Genomic DNA, 21,039 nt, shown 5'->3' with positions numbered 1-21,039 from the left:
CCGTAGGTGATACGGAAGTAGCTAAACACGAGACCGATTTACTTGTTTTAGTTTGACGTCCCCATAGGCCCAAAAACACTATTCGTTGATATACCCGTGAACATGGCGACTTAAGTAATTTTAGTCCGATGTTGACGAAATTCGGCACGAATGTGTAGAGTTAAATATACTTGAATGAGATCGTAAACCAGCAAAATCGGGGAACTTAAGTAAAGTTTCACGAGGTTTTGATATTTCCCCGTTTAAATTTTACCCCATTTTTACGTTTAAAATATAGAAATGTACAATCTTTTATTACACCCATAAAGTTAACTAAGTTAAAAAAATAATAATTAAGAATTTTTAATTTATGCTTTTTTTTGTTTTTGTAACCCATTAGGCGTACAACAACGCTTCAACACTCACAATCTTTTTAAAGTTCAACTAAATACTTTGGAAAGAATTTGCAAACTAATTTCGAGGAATCAAACATGGGAAACTAAACTTTTTACCCCATAAAATCCCTGTTAATCCCCGTCCCCACAGTCCGATCATGCTGGTTTACAAACTCGTTCGAATAAATGTAGGTTTACATGATTGGTGTTTTTGGCCTATGGGAACATCAACACGTAAAAGTAAATCGGTTCCGGGTCTATGTCTTACCATAAGACCTCTGGTAATAGATTATTTCTTATACCGTATGGGAAATCTTCTAGAATTACGTGTAAATTTAAAAGTTCCTACTTGCAAATAAACAAATAACATACTAGTATATACTTTATAATAACTATACTTTATTTTCCTTTTTTTATACTTTATAATAATTGTGTGACTTATAAAACGGTATTTAATTGGAAACAGAAATAGTTTGACATAGTTCAGCTTGATGCTATTAACACGAATGCACTAATTTAATAAATTCAAGTTATGTTCACAAGTTTTGTCCCAGTTTCAACGTGTAAACAATAATCTTGAAATCCAAAATGCATAATTAATTCGACTTCTTAAAATGTCTAACTTGTAGCACATACGGTTGATAGCACGTAGAACTGATGAATCATTGCTTTTGAAAATCAACTAAATTGAGAAATTATGTGAAAACGTTTCATGTCTTGACTATTGAGTAGGCCGATTACTGTGTTAAATCACACAATTGGAGGTTTGATTAGTATGAAAATTATTAAGGGAGTAAACTACAGTACATTTAAAAAATCAAATGTTTGCCAAAGTGTTTCTTAAATACACATAATGATACAAACCCCAAGCTAAATTCCAGGGCAAGTTCCACGAGTATAGCATGAGTGTGGACATTGTTTAGGATAAGCTATAAAGGTAGACGAGACAACAATGACAAAAGCAGGAAAGTGCTTCACCAACAATGGTGACTCGTCAAATGTTCATAAGACTTGATGACCTGGAAATTAGCAAGTTGTTTAGAATTTTACAACTTTCTACGATAAAAGTTGCAAGTTTCATACTGCTACTGGACCCTTGCGTATAGTGGACAAAGTAGTTACAAGTTTGTTTAATCTTGAGTTTTATATTTTTTACGACCTACTTTTATGAGTTAGAAATCTGTTCGTGTATGTTGTTAATGTGTAAAGTAGACGTCTTTTAGACATTATATTTACATAGGTAATACTATAACACGTTTACTTCAAGTATAGTTATTTGAACAATCTATATGTGCTCGAATACATAATATATTTCTTTCCTTTATGCATTACCTAATTATTGTACATGTGATTACAGTGAAAATTTAGGGATTTGTTCTAAATGACAGGCTATACTTGGGAAGGTATATCCTCCTTTGCGCCTCATATTTTGAATCAATTGAGCTGGGTAGATGATAGGATATATCAGTGAGCGCCTAGTAATAGGAAAGTGCCCAAGTTGGATTCTGAGAAAATAGTAGGGTTTTAAGTGGATCCTGTCCATTTATCCGTAAACCTTTTGTAAGTATAAATTGATTACCAAATCGAATAAAAATATTCTAAATTAAATATATTATAGAACAAACAATATTAGTTGATAAGTTCCTCATCATCATGTCCCATTGCTTACGTTGTTCACATGAAAAAAATTAAACTATGTACACTAATTTGTGATGTGATAACATGACTGAAAGTGATTTTTAGGACCAAACCACATTAAAAATGGATATTTGTAAACTGGTTCCAAAAAACTACAAATCATTACACAAATTTCAGTCAAGTCATTTAAATTATTGCTTCATTCGCTTTAGTTATTGACTTATTTATAAATCCAAATCTAAAACTTAATTTTTATTTTAAAAATATTTAAAATTATTGTGCTATTGTAGGCCTATTTAGTAGAGAAAAACTAAAAAAATCACAAATTCACTGAATCACAGTATGTAAAATAACATCTAAATACAAAATTCAGTCAACTTCACAGCAATACTCGAATCAGATAAAATAGGATTAGTGAAAGATATAAACCATGAGTAATGCCCCATTACTCGACAATTAATCTGTTGTTTTATTAGTTCATTAGCATGTGACAGTGAACCTCCATTGCACAGTGCAGTCAGTATTTATGTATTTTATTACCATATGCACCTCGTATATGACTAAATATTTCTGTATGTTGGATCTACTTTGTTATAATGGCTCAAATAAGTGCAAGGTTTGAGTTAATGTTTAGTTTAGAATTTTGACAGTTTTTATGGGCAGTTTTAGTTAATTTGTGCCAATTTATTTTTCAAAGGATGTTTGGTTGTTTTATCATCAATTAGAAATGATGGTAAATATATCCCCTCTTAAATTTGGCATTATTTTGGATTAACCGAAGGCAAGTTTGGGTTTAGTTTCCATCCGGAAGTATTAAAAAAGAGTGTAAAAACCATTGTTTGTGTTCTTGGCATTTTAAAAAGTAAATTACAATGTAAAATTTACCCTAAAATAATTGGAAATATTTAGAGAAACTTCCATAAAAAAAACAAAAAAAAAACAGAAATACCAAATTATAAGCACGTTTTGTCCTTAAACAGTATCTCTCGGCATTTCGGTAATTTGGGCTACGTTTTAAAACACCCTGTAGCTTACATATTGCAGTTGTGAGGTGTTTAGTAAAAGTATGTCATGTATTAGAATTTATAAATATCGAAATCATATTTATAAATACTGATACATCATTCACTAAATATATTTCTATTATTTTAATGCAAATACAATCAATCAACTGTGTATAAATACCCTTCATTTACATATACAGACCTTCATATCTTTACATTTATTCAGTTAAAACCTTTGATATACATTCTGCTATGAATGCAAGAGACGTCATACAAAATAAACAGTAGAATAACAGCTCATTATTTTTCCATTTTTAACATTCCCTAGAAACTGCTTCCAATTACTGCATTTTCCATTCCAATTGTAACATTACACTTTGTCTTGATGATAAAATGGTAAAAATCACACACAACTAATATTCTCGTAAAGAAAGAACCATTGTAGCGTAAGATGTAAGAAACCACGAGTCCTTAAGGAAACTTATCAACAGTGCACATTATTAAGGAGAAATGTTGTTGAGAGATACACTTTAGAGACAAAATAAAATTTGGAACATTTTTGGAGCATAGTATTAGGCTTCTTTAAGCTAATTTCTAAGTAATTTTAGATTTATATTTTTTAGTTGAAAATTCAATCTAAGACTAATTCTACCTAAACTGCTTGCCGCAAAACAATGCGTTTATCCAAGGGTTCAAGGTCGCGTTTCTAATTAAGGTAGTTGTGTGAACCAAAGAAATTAATATTTAAATTGTAAACGTACATAAAACCGTTTGTAAATACACTTAGGCTCCAAAACATCATTGGTCATTTAGGCATAGGTTATCATGTAAAATTGAAAGAAACCATTAAATAATGGATATTGAATTAATACAAAGCATTTGGTCGACTGGTAAAAAATATTATTGCTTATCCATTGGGGTTTTGTGAAAAAGATTGCCTTACTTCCTCTGTTTCCTTTTAGAACTTTATTTACTCACCTTTGGGTTATCCATAGATTTTTTTAAATAACTTCTACTTGCCACCTATTAAGGGTTACACAAATATTGGTAGGAAAAACTTAAAAATTTAAACAAATATTCAATCAAAACATTTTTTGACAAAAAGAAAATTCTTCGTTGTCTTCTTAACCTGACCTATTACCATTTACTGGAATTTTTCCGCTTTACTGACTGAAGACGCGGTACTACAAAACTCCTCTCATTTATGAGAACATACTCAGTAAATATACGAGTATATACTCACTTTTCAAGATCGTTAGCTCTCATGATAGTCTGTCCCAGTCGGGTTAGAATTTCCAACATCAGTTCTGGATCTGCGTCATTCTCAATATCTGTCAGGTATCCCTTGTGCCTAGAAAATACAAAATTGATGATTACATGATCTCTAATTTGAACACATGCTCAAAATACATTAAAATCTCTAAATATATAGGTAAGAAGTAGTAGTGAGCTTAGAAATAATTTGATGGAACCGTAAATTTGTGTATTTGGGTGTGTGTAATCTTGGACTTCAGTACGGGAGGGATTGGTTCGAATCCCGTTGCAACACATATGGGTTGGCACTGCTTTTTTCAAAAGCGTTATTTCAGTACAATGCAATATTGCCTCTCTTGTCAATGTGCCACTTAGCTACGACATAAAGAAATTAAAATAACAATATTTTACAAAATGTGTGGTTTTGTAGTATTCGTTGGTGGTACACTTCCGTATCTGATCTCAAAAACAACCAAATGAAAAATTATTCGATATATCGAATGGAATAATCGATATATCGATCGATATTCCCACTCGGTTCTTTTCGACAACAGATACGGAAGTCTACCCCAATTTTCTTATAAAAGAGACAACAAATAATTGAATTAATTAAGGTTAAAAGGATAAGGAGGGTTAAACAGATTTTACTCTTGCCACGCACATTTTTGGGAAGTTTTTGGAAAACCTTTGCACAATGTACCACCTTAAAATCAAGTAATTTTGGCGATCAAAATTTGGTTGTGCAATTGAAAAAATTCGAAAAACAATAGCTCCTCCAAAAAGGAAAAACATGCAACTTCCAAAACTACAGCAAACCTGTAAATATTTCAACTACACATAACCTTATATATTGCAACATGCACACCTTCTGCTCGATGCACTTATTAATTAATTGTCGCAACAAAGGTCAAACAGACAACAAAGCATAAGTAATTGGTTTATGCAACGCTGCATCGTTGTCTCTTGCAACAACTGGAATATTCTCTATGTACATCATTAGTGATACAGGCCAATATTTGTTGTGTAGACCTGTAGAACTGATTGACGTTGTATCCATCGTTATCTTTGTGTACATTATGGTCGTACTTACAGTAGGTGAGGCTAATGTCTAATGTTAGTGATGTTAGTGATCTGATGAGGTCGTTAGCCTTGTACATTAGAGATTCAGGCTAGAGTCGCAGGATCACTGGACTTTCTGATAAGTCTTATAAATCTTTTCTGATAAGACTTGACATAATTTGGCCAATTTTACATTTCTTGTTACACATGGGTGCTGCTCTAACGAATCAATATTTTTACAGTGTATTTGTATATCTTAATGGGCTAAGGAGAATAATCTGGTTTCAATGTTATCAGTTTTACATTGTTCTAAATGTATACACATTCCTTTTTTCGAAAACATGTGTAGGGTTATTTTATAAATCTGTTGAATGCTGTTTTTTATAATTGAAAGTAGGTTTATTGTTAATTTAGCATACATACTTCTCTTAGACCATGTTTTCACCACTATTATTTCAAGTTAATATGGAAAAATTAATAGAGTAATATTATAACGTGTGAAGGAAATCTTCACACTACCCGTTTTCGAGACCCCTTCGTACATGTAAAACAATTTAGATATAACAATCGTTAGCTAAAAAATCATCCAAAAAACTCTGGAACCTCAAGTTAAACGACCTAATGTTAGTGATGAAAGAACATAAAACCTATTACTGTATTTTACCCTATTTATTGTTTATGAGTAGGCATTTTATTGTTTTATTCCTTGTTTATGATCCCAATAAACGAAAAAAACGGCAACAAGTATCGTACATAGAATTTCTCTCTCAAAATGGATAACTATGTTATACTGTCATCCATGAACACAGTTAAGAAATTTAATTCAAGAAACTGAAGTTCAGTATGGTCTATTGACAAACAAACATATCCAGCTAGGTTTGAACAGTAAACATATTAACGCCAAATAACAAAATTATGACGCAATTTAGCAAAAACATCTCATTCCACGAATATGTTTGGGTAAGTAAACGTGAGTTGGAGACAGTTCATAATATCGTCCGCTCGCTCAATCAATCACAGTCTAATACCTACAGATTGAGCGAGAGGTTCCCGTAATACTCGGGGATTTACCTACATTCGTATTTTATTACCGAATCTGAAATGTTACTCGACTGTGGTTATATCGGCTGAGTAACGTGAAGTGGATAAAGATACACAGTTCATTTGTGCGTGATAAAACTGTGGATTTAAAAAGTTATAGTTTGAAATGTACAGTTAAAATAAGTATGTAGATGTGCAGTAAAATTTGTGTATGTTTAGTATGTCGCGTTATATTTTTGAGAGAGATATTTCTGAACCTGTATTATTTACTAGTTGGATAATTTGTAATTTTTTTGATACGTTTTAAACACTTGTATTACGAAATGTTTCCTTAAGCAAATAAATAGAACTGTTGGATAGCTCAAGCAACAATATAACTCAGTCTCAGTTATCTAGAATGCCTCTAATTAGTCTGTAACCGCTTAAGCAAATTGCATTTATCGCATCAAGACATTTGTGCCACATTAGAGCCCTTATGGTTTGTTGGAAACGTGAAAAATTCTCAACATTTAATTACTAGAACAATAGCAAATTTGTGTAATTAATATAAAAATATTGTACCATTGAAGACATCCCATCTATATGGATCGGCTGTAGCCAATTTTTTACTAAAAAAGAATGTAGTTGTTTGAGCCAGTCACAGATTGCGCTAGTGTCTAAAACTCTATTTTGTACCTTATTTTTTTATTACTGACATAGTTACTGGGTCACAAAAGTTGCTATAGGTCATAATAAGTCATTCCATCAGTTTGACTTGGTAAAAACCATCATGTAATCGGCAGAAATCAGTAATTTAAATCAGCGCAATCTGTAGGTGGCTCACATCAACTAAGACAAATTTTATTAAAAACCTGGCTACAACTTTAACATGGGGATGGAATGCATTGTACCTAGCTAACTATGAATAGTTGGAAAACAGTTAAAAATATCCTCATTGGTGGCAAAAAACTATACATTTAAAAGTTAATCGTTTCTCAGGTAGGACAGATATAAACTTTAGAGGGATTTCAGTGCACTTATTCGAGTGCAACAATAATTTTATTGCTTACCACCAGAACTAAACTAACACTTTGGCAAAATATTACTCTACATTTACTTACCCTGAGTAGGGCAGGGACTGTGTGACGTGACTGATTGACAAAACAACGACCAGGACCAGCACTACAGATGAGCTGAGGACTACAGCTGATGAGGGCATCGTCATCTGAAACATGTACAAGGTAAATGTAGGACTACCAACTTGACTGATTGACAAAACAACGACCAGGACCAGGACTACAGATGAGCTGAGGACTACAGCTGATGAGGGCATCGTCATCTGAAACATGTACAAGGTAATGTAGGACTACCAACTTGACTGATTGACAAAACAACGACCAGGACCAGGACTACAAATGAGCTGAGGACTACAGCTGATGAGGGCATCGTCATCTGAAACATGTACAAGGTAAATGTAGGACTACCAACTTGACTGATTGACAACACAACGACCAGGACCAGCACTACAGATGAGCTGAGGACTACAGCTGATGAGGGCATCATCATCTGAAACATGTACAAGGTAAATGTAGGACTACCAACTTGACTGATTGACAAAACAACGACCAGGACCAGGACTACAGATGAGCTGAGGACTACAGCTGATGAGGGCATCGTCATCTGAAACATGTACAAGGTAAATGTAGGACAACCAACTTGACTGATTGACAAAACAACGACCAGGACCAGGACTACAGATGAGCTGAGGACTACATCTGATGAGGGCATCGTCATCTGAAACATGTACAAGGTAAATGTAGGACAACCAACTTGACTGATTGACAAAACAACGACTAGGACCAGGACTACAGATGAGCTGAGGACTACAGCTGATGAGGGCATCGTCATCTGAAACATGTACAAGGTAAATGTAGGACTACCAACTTGACTGATTGACAACACAACGACCAGGACCAGGACTACAGATGAGCTGAGGACTACAGCTGATGAGGGCATCGTCATCTGAAACATGTACAAGGTAAATGTAGGACTACCAACTTGACTGATTGACAAAACAACGACCAGGACCAGGACTACAGATGAGCTGAGGACTACAGCTGATGAGGGCATCGTCATCTGAAACATGTACAAGGTAAATGTAGGACTACCAACTTGACTGATTGACAACACAACGACCAGGACCAGGACTACATATGAGCTGAGGACTACAGCTGATGAGGGCATCGTCATCTGAAACATGTACAAGGTAAATGTAGGACAACCAACTTGACTGATTGACAAAACAACGACCAGGACCAGGACTACAGATGAGCTGAGGACTACATCTGATGAGGGCATCGTCATCTGAAACATGTACAAGGTAAATGTAGGACTACCAACTTGACTGATTGACAAAACAACGACCAGGACCAGGACTACAGATGAGCTGAGGACTACATCTGATGAGGGCATCGTCATCTGAAACATGTACAAGGTAAATGTAGGACAACCAACTTGACTGATTGACAAAACAACGACCAGGACCAGGACTACAGATGAGCTGAGGACTACAGCTGATGAGGGCATTGTCATCTGAAACATGTACAAGGTAAATGTAGGACAACCAACTTGACTGATTGACAAAACAACGACCAGGACCAGGACTACAGATGAGCTGAGGACTACAGCTGATGAGGGCATCGTCATCTGAAACATGTACAAGGTAAATGTAGGACTACCAACTTGACTGACAAAACAACGACCAGGACCAGCACTACAGATGAGCTGAGGACTACAGCTGATGAGGGCATCGTCATCTGAAACATGTACAAGGTAAATGTAGGACTAGCAACTTGACTGATTGACAAAACAACGACCAGGACCAGCACTACAGATGAGCTGAGGACTATAGCTGATGAGGGCATCGTCATCTGAAACATGTACAAGGTAAATGTAGGACTACCAACTTGACTGATTGACAAAACAACGACCAGGACCAGCACTACAGATGAGCTGAGGACTATAGTTGATGAGGGCATCGTCATCTGAAACATGTACAAGGTAAATGTAGGACTACCAACTTGACTGATTGGCAAAACAACGACCAGGACCAGCACTACAGATGAGCTGAGGACTATAGTTGATGAGGGCATCGTCATCTGAAACATGTACAAGGTAAATGTAGGACTACCAACTTGACTGATTGGAAAAACAACGACCAGGACCAGCACTACAGATGAGCTGAGGACTATAGTTGATGAGGGCATCGTCATCTGAAACATGTACAAGGTAAATGTAGGACTAGCAACTTGACTGATTGGCAAAACAACGACCAGGACCAGGACTACAGATGAGCTGAGGACTACAGCTGATGAGGGCATCGTCATCTGAAACATGTACAAGGTAAATGTAGTACTACCAACTTGACTGATTGACAAAACAACGACCAGGACCAGGACTACAGATGAGCTGAGGACTACAGCTGATGAGGGCATCGTCATCTGAAACATGTACAAGGTAAATGTAGGACTACCAACTTGACTGATTGACAAAACAACGACCAGGACCAGGACTACAGATGAGCTGAGGACTACAGCTGATGAGGGCATCGTCATCTGAAACATGTACAAGGTAAATGTAGGACTACCAACTTGACTGATTGACAAAACAACGACCAGGACCAGGACTACAGATGAGCTGAGGACTACATCTGATGAGGGCATCGTCATCTGAAACATGTACAAGGTAAATGTAGGACTACCAACTTGACTGATTGACAAAACAACGACCAGGACCAGCACTACAGATGAGCTGAGGACTACAGCTGATGAGGGCATCGTCATCTGAAACATGTACAAGGTAAATGTAGGACAACCAACTTGACTGATTGACAAAACAACGACCAGGACCAGGACTACAGATGAGCTGAGGACTACAGCTGATGAGGGCATCGTCATCTGAAACATGTGCAAGGTAAATGTAGGACAACCAACTTGACTGATTGACAACACAACGACCAGGACCAGGACTACAGATGAGCTGAGGACTACAGCTGATGAGGGCATCGTCATCTGAAACATGTACAAGGTAAATGTAGGACAACCAACTTGACTGATTGACAAAACAACGACCAGGACCAGGACTACAGATGAGCTGAGGACTACAGCTGATGAGGGCATCGTCATCTGAAACATGTACAAGGTAAATGTAGGACTACCAACTTGACTGATTGACAAAACAACGAACAGGACCAGGACTACAGATGAGCTGAGGACTACAGCTGATGAGGGCATCGTCATCTGAAACATGTACAAGGTAAATGTAGGACAACCAACTTGACTGATTGACAAAACAACGACCAGGACCAGGACTACAGATGAGCTGAGGACTACAGCTGATGAGGGCATCGTCATCTGAAACATGTACAAGGTAAATGTAGGACTACCAACTTGACTGATTGACAAAACAACGACCAGGACCAGGACTACAGATGAGCTGAGGACTACAGCTGATGAGGGCATCGTTATCTGAAACATGTTCAAGGTAAATGTAGGACTACCAACTTGACTGATTGACAAAACAACGACCAGGACCAGGACTACAGATGAGCTGAGGACTACAGCTGATGAGGGCATCGTCATCTGAAACATGTACAAGGTAAATGTAGGACTACCAACTTGACTGATTGACAAAACAACGACCAGGACCAGGACTACAGATGAGCTGAGGACTACAGCTGATGAGGGCATCGTCATCTGAAACATGTACAAGGTAAATGTAGGACTACCAACTTGACTGATTGACAAAACAACGACCAGGACCAGGACTACAGATGAGCTGAGGACTACAGCTGATGAGGGCATCGTCATCTGAAACATGTACAAGGTAAATGTAGGACTACCAACTTGACTGATTGACAACACAACGACCAGGACCAGGACTACAGATGAGCTGAGGACTACAGCTGATGAGGGCATCGTCATCTGAAACATGTACAAGGTAAATGTAGGACTACCAACTTGACTGATTGACAAAACAACGACCAGGACCAGGACTACACAGATGAGCTGAGGACTACAGCTGATGAGGGCATCGTCATCTGAAACATGTACAAGGTAAATGTAGGACTACCAACTTGACTGATTGACAAAACAACGACCAGGACCAGGACTACAGATGAGCTGAGGACTACAGCTGATGAGGGCATCGTCATCTGAAACATGTACAAGGTAAATGTAGGACTACCAACTTGACTGATTGACAAAACAACGACCAGGACCAGGACTACAGATGAGCTGAGGACTACAGCTGATGAGGGCATCGTCATCTGAAACATGTACAAGGTAAATGTAGGACTACCAACTTGACTGATTGACAAAACAACGACCAGGACCAGGACTACAGATGAGCTGAGGACTACATCTGATGAGGGCATCGTCATCTGAAACATGTACAAGGTAAATGTAGGACTACCAACTTGACTGATTGACAAAACAACGACCAGGACCAGCACTACAGATGAGCTGAGGACTACAGCTGATGAGGGCATCGTCATCTGAAACATGTACAAGGTAAATGTAGGACAACCAACTTGACTGATTGACAAAACAACGACCAGGACCAGGACTACAGATGAGCTGAGGACTACAGCTGATGAGGCCATCGTCATCTGAAACATGTACAAGGTAAATGTAGGACAACCAACTTGACTGATTGACAACACAACGACCAGGACCAGGACTACAGATGAGCTGAGGACTACAGCTGATGAGGGCATCGTCATCTGAAACATGTACAAGGTAAATGTAGGACAACCAACTTGACTGATTGACAAAACAACGACCAGGACCAGGACTACAGATGAGCTGAGGACTACAGCTGATGAGGGCATCGTCATCTGAAACATGTACAAGGTAAATGTAGGACTACCAACTTGACTGATTGACAAAACAACGACCAGGACCAGGACTACAGATGAGCTGAGGACTACAGCTGATGAGGGCATCGTCATCTGAAACATGTACAAGGTAAATGTAGGACAACCAACTTGACTGATTGACAAAACAACGACCAGGACCAGGACTACAGATGAGCTGAGGACTACAGCTGATGAGGGCATCGTCATCTGAAACATGTACAAGGTAAATGTAGGACTACCAACTTGACTGATTGACAAAACAACGACCAGGACCAGGACTACAGATGAGCTGAGGACTACATCTGATGAGGCCTCAAGGGAAAACACTCCAATAATGATAAAAAATGTTATCAATTACATAAACAAATTGTTGAAACAGTTGATCATTAATGTTTGTACTTATAATAGCATTGGAATAGTGGTTTGATGCACACAGTAATAATAAGAGTTCTTAAATTTTAACATCTGATGCATTATTAAAATCGTAGGAAGGAAGTGGAGTATATAAACTAAACACTAGCACCGCGTTGGCCAGAATTGGTCTGATTGATACAATCCACATATAAAGGCAGTAATCGCTCGGGGAGTTTTACTCCGTCTGATCCGCTTGCTGAAATCCGATTTGTCGGTGAACACCGCAGGGAAAATTTTCTTCCCATTCCTCACAGTAGGTAAAATTTATTCCCAAATAGAAAAACAATTTGTGTCCAATTTATTGACAGCACGGAATGAAGTATTTCTACTTTCCTAACCGCAGATAAAATGTTCTTCCCATTTCCCTAACAGCAGGTAAAACATTTTTCCCACTGCTCTTACCGAAAGTAGAATATTTCCCCCACTTCCCTAACCGCAGGTAAATATTGTTCCTATTTCCCTAACTGGATATAAAATATGTTTACCACTTCCTTTACCGCAGGTAAAATATTGTTCCCATTTTCCCAACCACAAGTAAAATATCTTCCCCACTTACCTTCCCGCAAAGAAAGAATTATTTTCACTTCTCTAACCACAGGTAAAGTGTTCTTCTCTGCACGAAAAATGAAATATGTCACTCCCATTCCCCCACGGTAGAAGATTTCTATTTTCCATTCCCCTGACAGCAGGAATTTTTTTCACTTCCCTGATAGCTTCCCACCCAACTCTAGGAATACATTATTTCCACCTTTATTCTTTCCCGACTGGAAATATTGGAAACATTGGCACCGGCAGTCACAAATTGAAAACATTTCCCATCTAATCTATCTGCTTCTTAAGCGTCATCGATTAGACTCAAAACTATGTTTGTTGAGATAAGTTGCACATCAATCGAACAAAGATGACATTTGACCTTGATTATGACATGTCAGATCTAAAGGTGTTGACATGAAAAGGTACTCTACAGGGAGACAAGTTTAATTACTGTCTCACCTTTCGAAATTACTCTTCTCTAGTTGCCGAACTAGGCTACATCTCGTAGACTATACGTGATTACATCATCAAACTAGTTTAATTGATGTACCATTTTTATGATAATGTTTTAAAAAACAAATTAGCAATATTAATAATTTGATATATAAAGGTTATGGTTCTTGTAGAATGCTTTGTAATGTTTGGAGTCGAGGTCTGATTTCTAAATTAGTCAGCTGATTTTGCTGAAGCAAATAAGCCCGATTTATCAAAATAATATTGCATCTTTACCAATATCTCTTTGTATTTACTATCATAAAAATAGGTATATAAATAGCAGTAACAGATGTTTGTACTTAATTCAGCTGTTCACAAAGAAGGAAACCATTTTAGGAGTTAACCATGTAAAAAAATTAAATTTAAGCCCATTAAAAATATATGCCAATACTTGATTTTTTAATTTTGCTTTCTTGATTTGTTAGTGTATAATATTATAGTATTATAGTGTGTATCATAACTACATACATAATGATAAGATTAGTTCATCAAATAATATCTTATAATATCATATCCAACATGTCATTCAAAAGGATATGTTTTCCCACAGAGTTTGATGAAATAGTGAACGTTTAAAGCAATACCTGTGTGGACATCCTTGTGGTTTATTGTAGATCCATTGGATCTATAAAATCCAACTAAATTTTTCTAAATGTCAACTGTGTTTTGTCTAACACACTTTATGACCAGAAAGATTTATTTATTTACAAAAACATTATGGTTCACATGAAAATGCAGGTTGAGTAAATTAAAAATGTCAATTTTTGTACAAAACTTGATACAAATCACCTCGTATTTTATTTTTTATTTTAAAGAGATTCCAGTGCTATTGTATTCACCTACAAATATTGATAGCAAATTGGTTACAGTATATTATCCACATAACTATACTCAGTCCACAATATTTAGGCGGTTTGAGGAGAAGTTCCCCCACCACCTTTTTTTGTACTTTGGTTAAACAGCTGTTGAGCTATTGTTTTAAAGGTAAGGATGAAGTGGAGGAAATAGATTTCTTCCACTAAAACTGCATAAATATTGTGATCGAAGTATAGTTAGTATACAGCATGTAATATTATTTAGATAGTAACGAAGTGTGGCACCTTCCTGATTAATTTATTACCAACCCTAAATTGTCCACTGTCAAGTTTCATTATCATGTTTGTTTCTAGTTACATAGCTTATTTGTAAATTTATCGTACTTAATGTTACGGATTGAGTTATAAAAAATAGCTTGTCACTGGAACTATTAGCAAACAAAGGTCTTAAAGCCCACCATAGTATAAAAGAGAAGCATTTATTTAACATCAGTGCTCTCTAAACAATAACAAAATAAAACACGAATCATATCAAACAACAAGTTTCAAATTTTACGAAAGAATTATTAATAGATGTTGGTGCACTAAAAGAAACGTAAAATATTATATCGAAGTTCGTTAGTGTGTTACACAGCCTTACATGGTAATCTTTTACAAATATTTTCAAGCACAAAATCTTTCCAAACCCAATTTAACCTAATGGGATCACAAGTAGAATGTCGGTAACATAACTTTGTAGCGTAATAAAAGAGTTAAGGAGTGGTGATTGTGTCCCTTATCTCTTAAGGGTTGAGGATCGTTCACTATGTCCCCATCTCCGACATCTCGGTTGTTAGTAAACCACGTTAGCAGAAGTAATCTTGTTAACATGTTCATCAAAATCCAAAGCAATTTAATGATGAATACATACTACATAATTAATGTGGATATGAGTAAGGTTGAGTCGATTGTAAGAACAATTTACATATATTAGCTTTCTCTATTCATAACTTCCCAAGTGCAATTTTGGCTTTAGTTGATTATGGGCAAAGAAAATAAACTATAAACGAGAGACGAGTTGATGACTAAGGAGATTTGTGTAAAGGTAATCATAAAAAAAAAATACCCTTATACAACGTTAAGTATATCGAGAGGTATTGAAACTGATTTTGGATCAATTATGTACGGGTCAGGCAATGATTTTACACAAACCGTCTTAAAGTTCTTTAAATCGTCTTCTCAAGTTTATTTGAATCTTCATAACTGCATTTTATTATACAATTTCATTTGTAAGATCTTAGAAACATTAAACATATGAATAATTAATTATGGTTTAGTAATTTAGGGACAGAACTAAAGTACAACGAATCTTGGTTGTGATTAACTTCTAAATAATCAATTTTAAAACTTATAATAAACATGAGTTACTGTAATAATATTAAATTGAGTATTGACTTTTAACAATCAATTGCTCAAGAACACAAAATTATACATCAAAAGCATCACTGATCAAACTTTATTTACATTCAATCAATTTTTTAATTGAGATTTTTTAAAGAAATATACAATTGTATCATTAAGAGATTTTAATCCGAATATTCACATAAGTTAATGTTGAGGTTACAAATATGCATCTGTCGAGGGAAAAGATAGAGGACGTAACTAAAAGTTATAGTTAAAACTGTATTCAACTATTATACATTTTACGACTTGAAAATCGACCAACATTTTGTATAACAGCAAATAAATTCGATGAACAAATAATAAAGAATAGAGGAGTAGCAAGCAGATCGCACAGTTAAATGTGGCGAGAAAACTCAAACAATAACATTAAAGGTCATGAGGTGGTAATAACGAAGAGCGGACGTTAGTGTTTTGTGATGTGAAAAATATCACTGGAGTTTAACACGTGTGTGGATGCGTTTTAGAATCTGAATTGTTTATTGCTGTAAGATAATATTATACATAGGGAAATACTAAGCAGAAATTATATATTACACAACTAACATTCGTGATTATCGCTAAAGGGCTACAAATAAAGCTATATTGTACGATTCTTTTGTCAATAAATTTTTAACTAGGTGGCAGCATCCACTTTATAATATGTAATCAGGAAAAACACAAAAAATATGAAAAGAGTTCTTCAGAGTTCATTTTCCTTATGGTGGGCTCTGGCTCTGGGCCCTTAAACCGTGGAATTATCATTGGTAAAAGGTGACTGGCAGGATTTGAACCCGGAACTTCACGACAAAAGTCCCGGGTTCCATCCACAAAATAGTCGCACTCATAAGGTAACGGTAGGTTTACACTTAGCGGGAAATCACATAAATTACTGTAATTATTTATACATTATGGAATAATGTAACGAAAAGAGGAAAATCTTTGTTTAATGAAATATGTTTTGATACACCCAATTTATAAGAATATTTCTTTCTATGAATTTTCATTTATTTTTATTCTTTGGTTGCTTGCTAGCTACAATAAAATATGGATCTAAATATTAACACCTAAACCAACCTTGCAAACTTTAAAATTTTAAATACATCCTCCTCAGAAAGTGTCTCAGCAACAACTGTAATGGTTCTTAAACTAGTATTTGTAACACTTTATTTTGAAATTTATCATAATTATTATTTGATAATATCATAAAAAATATCAAAATCTTAAAATACTTACAAACAAATCACATTCAGAAAACCCGTATTATGTAATATGACCATATAATTTATATATATCGCACTAACGTTGGCAAAGAAACTAAATGTGCAATAAAGGTTGAAGAAAAATATCACCATCAAAAAATACTGTAAATAAATAATAAGTATAAAATAAACCTAACAACAATTTTACATATTTTGGATATGATAATACATGTTTATCTCTACGTAAGATTTAATAAATGTTTAAAGGTAAAGCTCGTCTCCCAAAGGTCTGCCTTTGGGAAATACGATCCAGACAGAGTCAGACAATGGGATCGTCTTCTGCTTTTACAATAGCTTTACAAATATTAAAATTAAATTAAGAAAATATTTCTTGAAATGAAATCAAAACCCTGTTCATAAAGTTAATTAAATTATCATTGAATATTTTTAATATTTTAGAAATACATAAATACCTTTCTTATTCTATTAGATTCAAATTTATTTAAAGGTTACCATTTGTTAGTCAATATAAAATTTAATGAAATTTTCTGGAGATATTTAATTTTTATAGCTATATTTTCCTCATTGTTTGCTTTTGGCTGTACATATTACTGTTATACAATTATTTATATTCAAGTACTCAAAGTAATTTCTGGATTTACTGGGAAAATTACAAAGTGGGCTTTGATTCAAATCAACGATTGAACCAATAACATTTGATTGGTTTAGAATCTCCTACCAAGGGATAGAAGATTGCTTAATACACTGAACTTGAGAAAAGTCACGTTTTTGAGTTGTAAGGTCTCCAAAGTATTACTGTACTACGAGTATATACTATTTAACTACTGTAAAATGTGTCTACTTGTTTGAATAAGGTTTGTAAACTCTTATTGGGAATAAACAAATTGTTTTGCCAGTGAACAGAAGACCTGTACAGAATTAAGTAAAAAGTAATATTTCTGACACAAAATCATGTTATACAGATATTCAAGCCCGGATAGAATGTAATTAGACCCTGAGAAAAAATAACTATTTATAGTTTAATCCAAAGTATGAAGGAGTATGTGTTATTCATACATGATTATAATTATTATAAGACTATGAAATATATATTTTTATATGGTCAAAGAAATATACTGTACTATGTAAACCGGGGTTTAAACGGTTAGTAATAACTTAAAATAATGAATGCAATATATGATAAAAATACTTCTTAATCCTTATTTGGCCTTAAATAATCAATCCAATTAGTATTATAATTAGGTAAACAAACGAATAAATAATTAATTGATAAATGAACATACCAAAACCTAAAAATTTTATTAGGCCCAGAATTACTTTACATCCTTTAGATTTAATTAATTACAGATCGGATATATTTTATCGATCAAACTAATTAGTTAAAAATATAATTTTTCATATCATTAGGCGAGCATTTAAAAATATTATTGTTCTCTCGAGAGATTAATTTTCTGATCATTGTTGTTCTGGTATTTTGAAATAAACAATAATCATCAAATATATAATTTATTTTGTGATTAATTTAATGAATTACTTGAGAAGTATTATGACCGAAAATATTTGTCCCAAATACTAAACCTGTTACACATATGTATTAGCAATTATATTAGTCTCGGAGCCTTCTCAAAGACAAACCTCAGCCTAAGGGAGGTGACATCAATGTCAACACTCGTACAACCCCTAGAGGCTCATCTATGATTAGGGTGGTCTATGTCACCCACCACCTACACGGTATAACTATGTAAACTGAAAACTAGCAACTACCACACTGATGGGAAATATTTGATTCTGGACAAGACCTTATGGTAGCATAGGATATCGTAGATATACCTTGTGTCTACCTTGGGTTTCACCAACAGTTGCTTTGGATGAGAAGGCAGGTCAGAAATGTTACTCAAAATTCTTTAAAAATATTCTTAACATAAATTAGTCAAAGAATTTTAAAATATTGTAGGTGGAAGAATGTCAATAAACAAATTGCAATAATAAATTCCCCATTAAAATACTGTTAGTTCTAGTATTTAAAAGTTTTAAGATGAGTGGATAGGCCTACTGCTCCCCAAAAAGACCCTGTCCTCCAATACACTACACTTAAGCTCATGATCTCTCTAGAGAACAAATGTGAGCTACTTAATGTTTTGTATGTGTTTTTGGTCAGCAAAGTTATGTTTTCATGCACATTTCCTCTTTAGCATTTAATCTATGGTATTATAACTGCAGTATATATTTTAGGTGGGGATGCATCGTAATTTAACTATTTTGGATAGAATGTAGTCGACATTAAAAAAATAACATATAAGAAGCTGCAATTGTAGTATGTTTTGTATGCTAGTGAGTTCGTTGGGTAACATTGAAGAATGAATTGACAGCTAAAGAGTGTAATAAATGAGGTTAGGTTCTATTTTTAGGTTAAATATACTCCTCTATGTTTTATCAATCTTAAAGCTGAAGAACGTGTACTTCTATCTAGTGTATAGAGTGTGATTTCAAGTTTCTATCTTTTGGTATTACTCTAACTTTTAAATAAGTTTAACCAAGGAGATAGGTCTATTAATGTTTGAAAGTGACAAACAAAAAGATCTTAACATTTTGTGGGAACCGATTCCTTTTAATCAAACTAACACTATGTAAGTTATTTTATGCTTTGTGTGAAAAGCAATGATAAAATAAAAACACCCCCGCCGCAGCAAAACTGCAGACTAAGCGAATTTCCATTTGCCTGACTGGATTTACACTAAAATGTCTCCTTAAAAATATCACATTTATTCCCTATTTAAATCAAATCAGTTTAACACATACTTAGGTTTGCTGCAACAGGGAGGGTTAAAGTGTTTTTTCATGTAAAATGTTAATAGTTAGTAAGAAATAAAAACATTTTCCAAATTTGGGCAAAATATGTCAATAAATAATCAAACTACAACAGTTTACTTATCCTCTATAAGAATAACATGGGAATTTTAAATTTAAACTTTTTGAATTTTCTCCGTAACGATCAGGCGCATTATAACGCTTCAATATACTAAATTATTTGTTTTTTTAAGCTCTACAAAATAGTTTGGAAAGAAATTGCAAAACTTTAAGTTTTTTGGGTCAAAAATGGAAAAAACCCATTTTACCCCATAAAAGCCCCCATAAACCCCCGTTCCCATGGTCCGATCATGCTGGTTCGCGAACTCGTTCGAATAAACGTAGGTTTACACGTTTGTACCAAATTTCATCAAAATCGGATCATTTTTGCTCGAGTTATCGCGCTAACGGACACACATATAGCCTATATATATAAATATATATATATTTATATGAATTTGAACGGATGCTATTTTTGGCCTCTAGGGACCTCAAAACGAAAAAAAAATCGGTCCCGGGTCCAGGTCTTACCATGAGTACTACGGTAATAGCTTATTCCCTATTTGGGAAATTCGCTAACACCAAGATAATTCAAATAGGAGCTCTGTAATTTCTTATATATATTTGAAGAACCAGACACCACTTAAGTTTTGGTGAAAACTTTAAGAAATATTTCGGATTGATATGTATATATTTATTAAAGTTTAAATATTGAAAATTCGGGATAAGAATTTTACTAATCGTTTTATTTTGGAGTGATACCAAGTATATCCTAAAAGGAGATATATTAACACAGGTATTTAAAAATTTAATTAAAGACGTATTTAAATTGTTGTATGTGTTTTCAATAATTGTTACAAATATTGTGTGTTTGTAAAGGTTATGATTAAAATGTAGTAGTTTTCGAACACAATATTGAATTGCTTGTTTTTTATTTACTTAAAAATATTAAATAAATAATACGGTTACTAACAGTTCAGTAAAATAGTTTGGCACATAAAACATGAATGCCGTTATATATAACTC

General features: G+C 34.6%; 1 protein-coding gene across 1 annotated transcript in view; it reads right to left on the bottom strand.

The window, feature by feature from the left end:
- Positions 1-21,039, bottom strand: part of LOC128992099 (diuretic hormone class 2-like) — a 152,831-nt gene that overhangs the window by 42,475 nt on the left and 89,317 nt on the right. Inside the window, exons 3-4 of the mRNA XM_054415508.1 lie at positions 7,471-7,574; positions 4,260-4,367 (exon numbers count right to left, since the gene is read on the bottom strand). Of these exons, the coding sequence (XP_054271483.1) occupies positions 4,260-4,367; positions 7,471-7,574 (212 nt within the window). The remainder of the gene's footprint in view (positions 1-4,259; positions 4,368-7,470; positions 7,575-21,039) is intronic.

This window comes from Macrosteles quadrilineatus, unplaced genomic scaffold (genome assembly GCF_028750875.1).
Source record: "Macrosteles quadrilineatus isolate MER2022 unplaced genomic scaffold, UCM_ALF_1.0 Scaffold_4__1_contigs__length_99947679, whole genome shotgun sequence".
Lineage (NCBI taxonomy): Eukaryota > Metazoa > Arthropoda > Insecta > Hemiptera > Cicadellidae > Macrosteles > Macrosteles quadrilineatus.
Note: the sequence above shows the minus strand (reverse complement) of the source record. Positions and strands in the feature narration are given on the sequence as shown.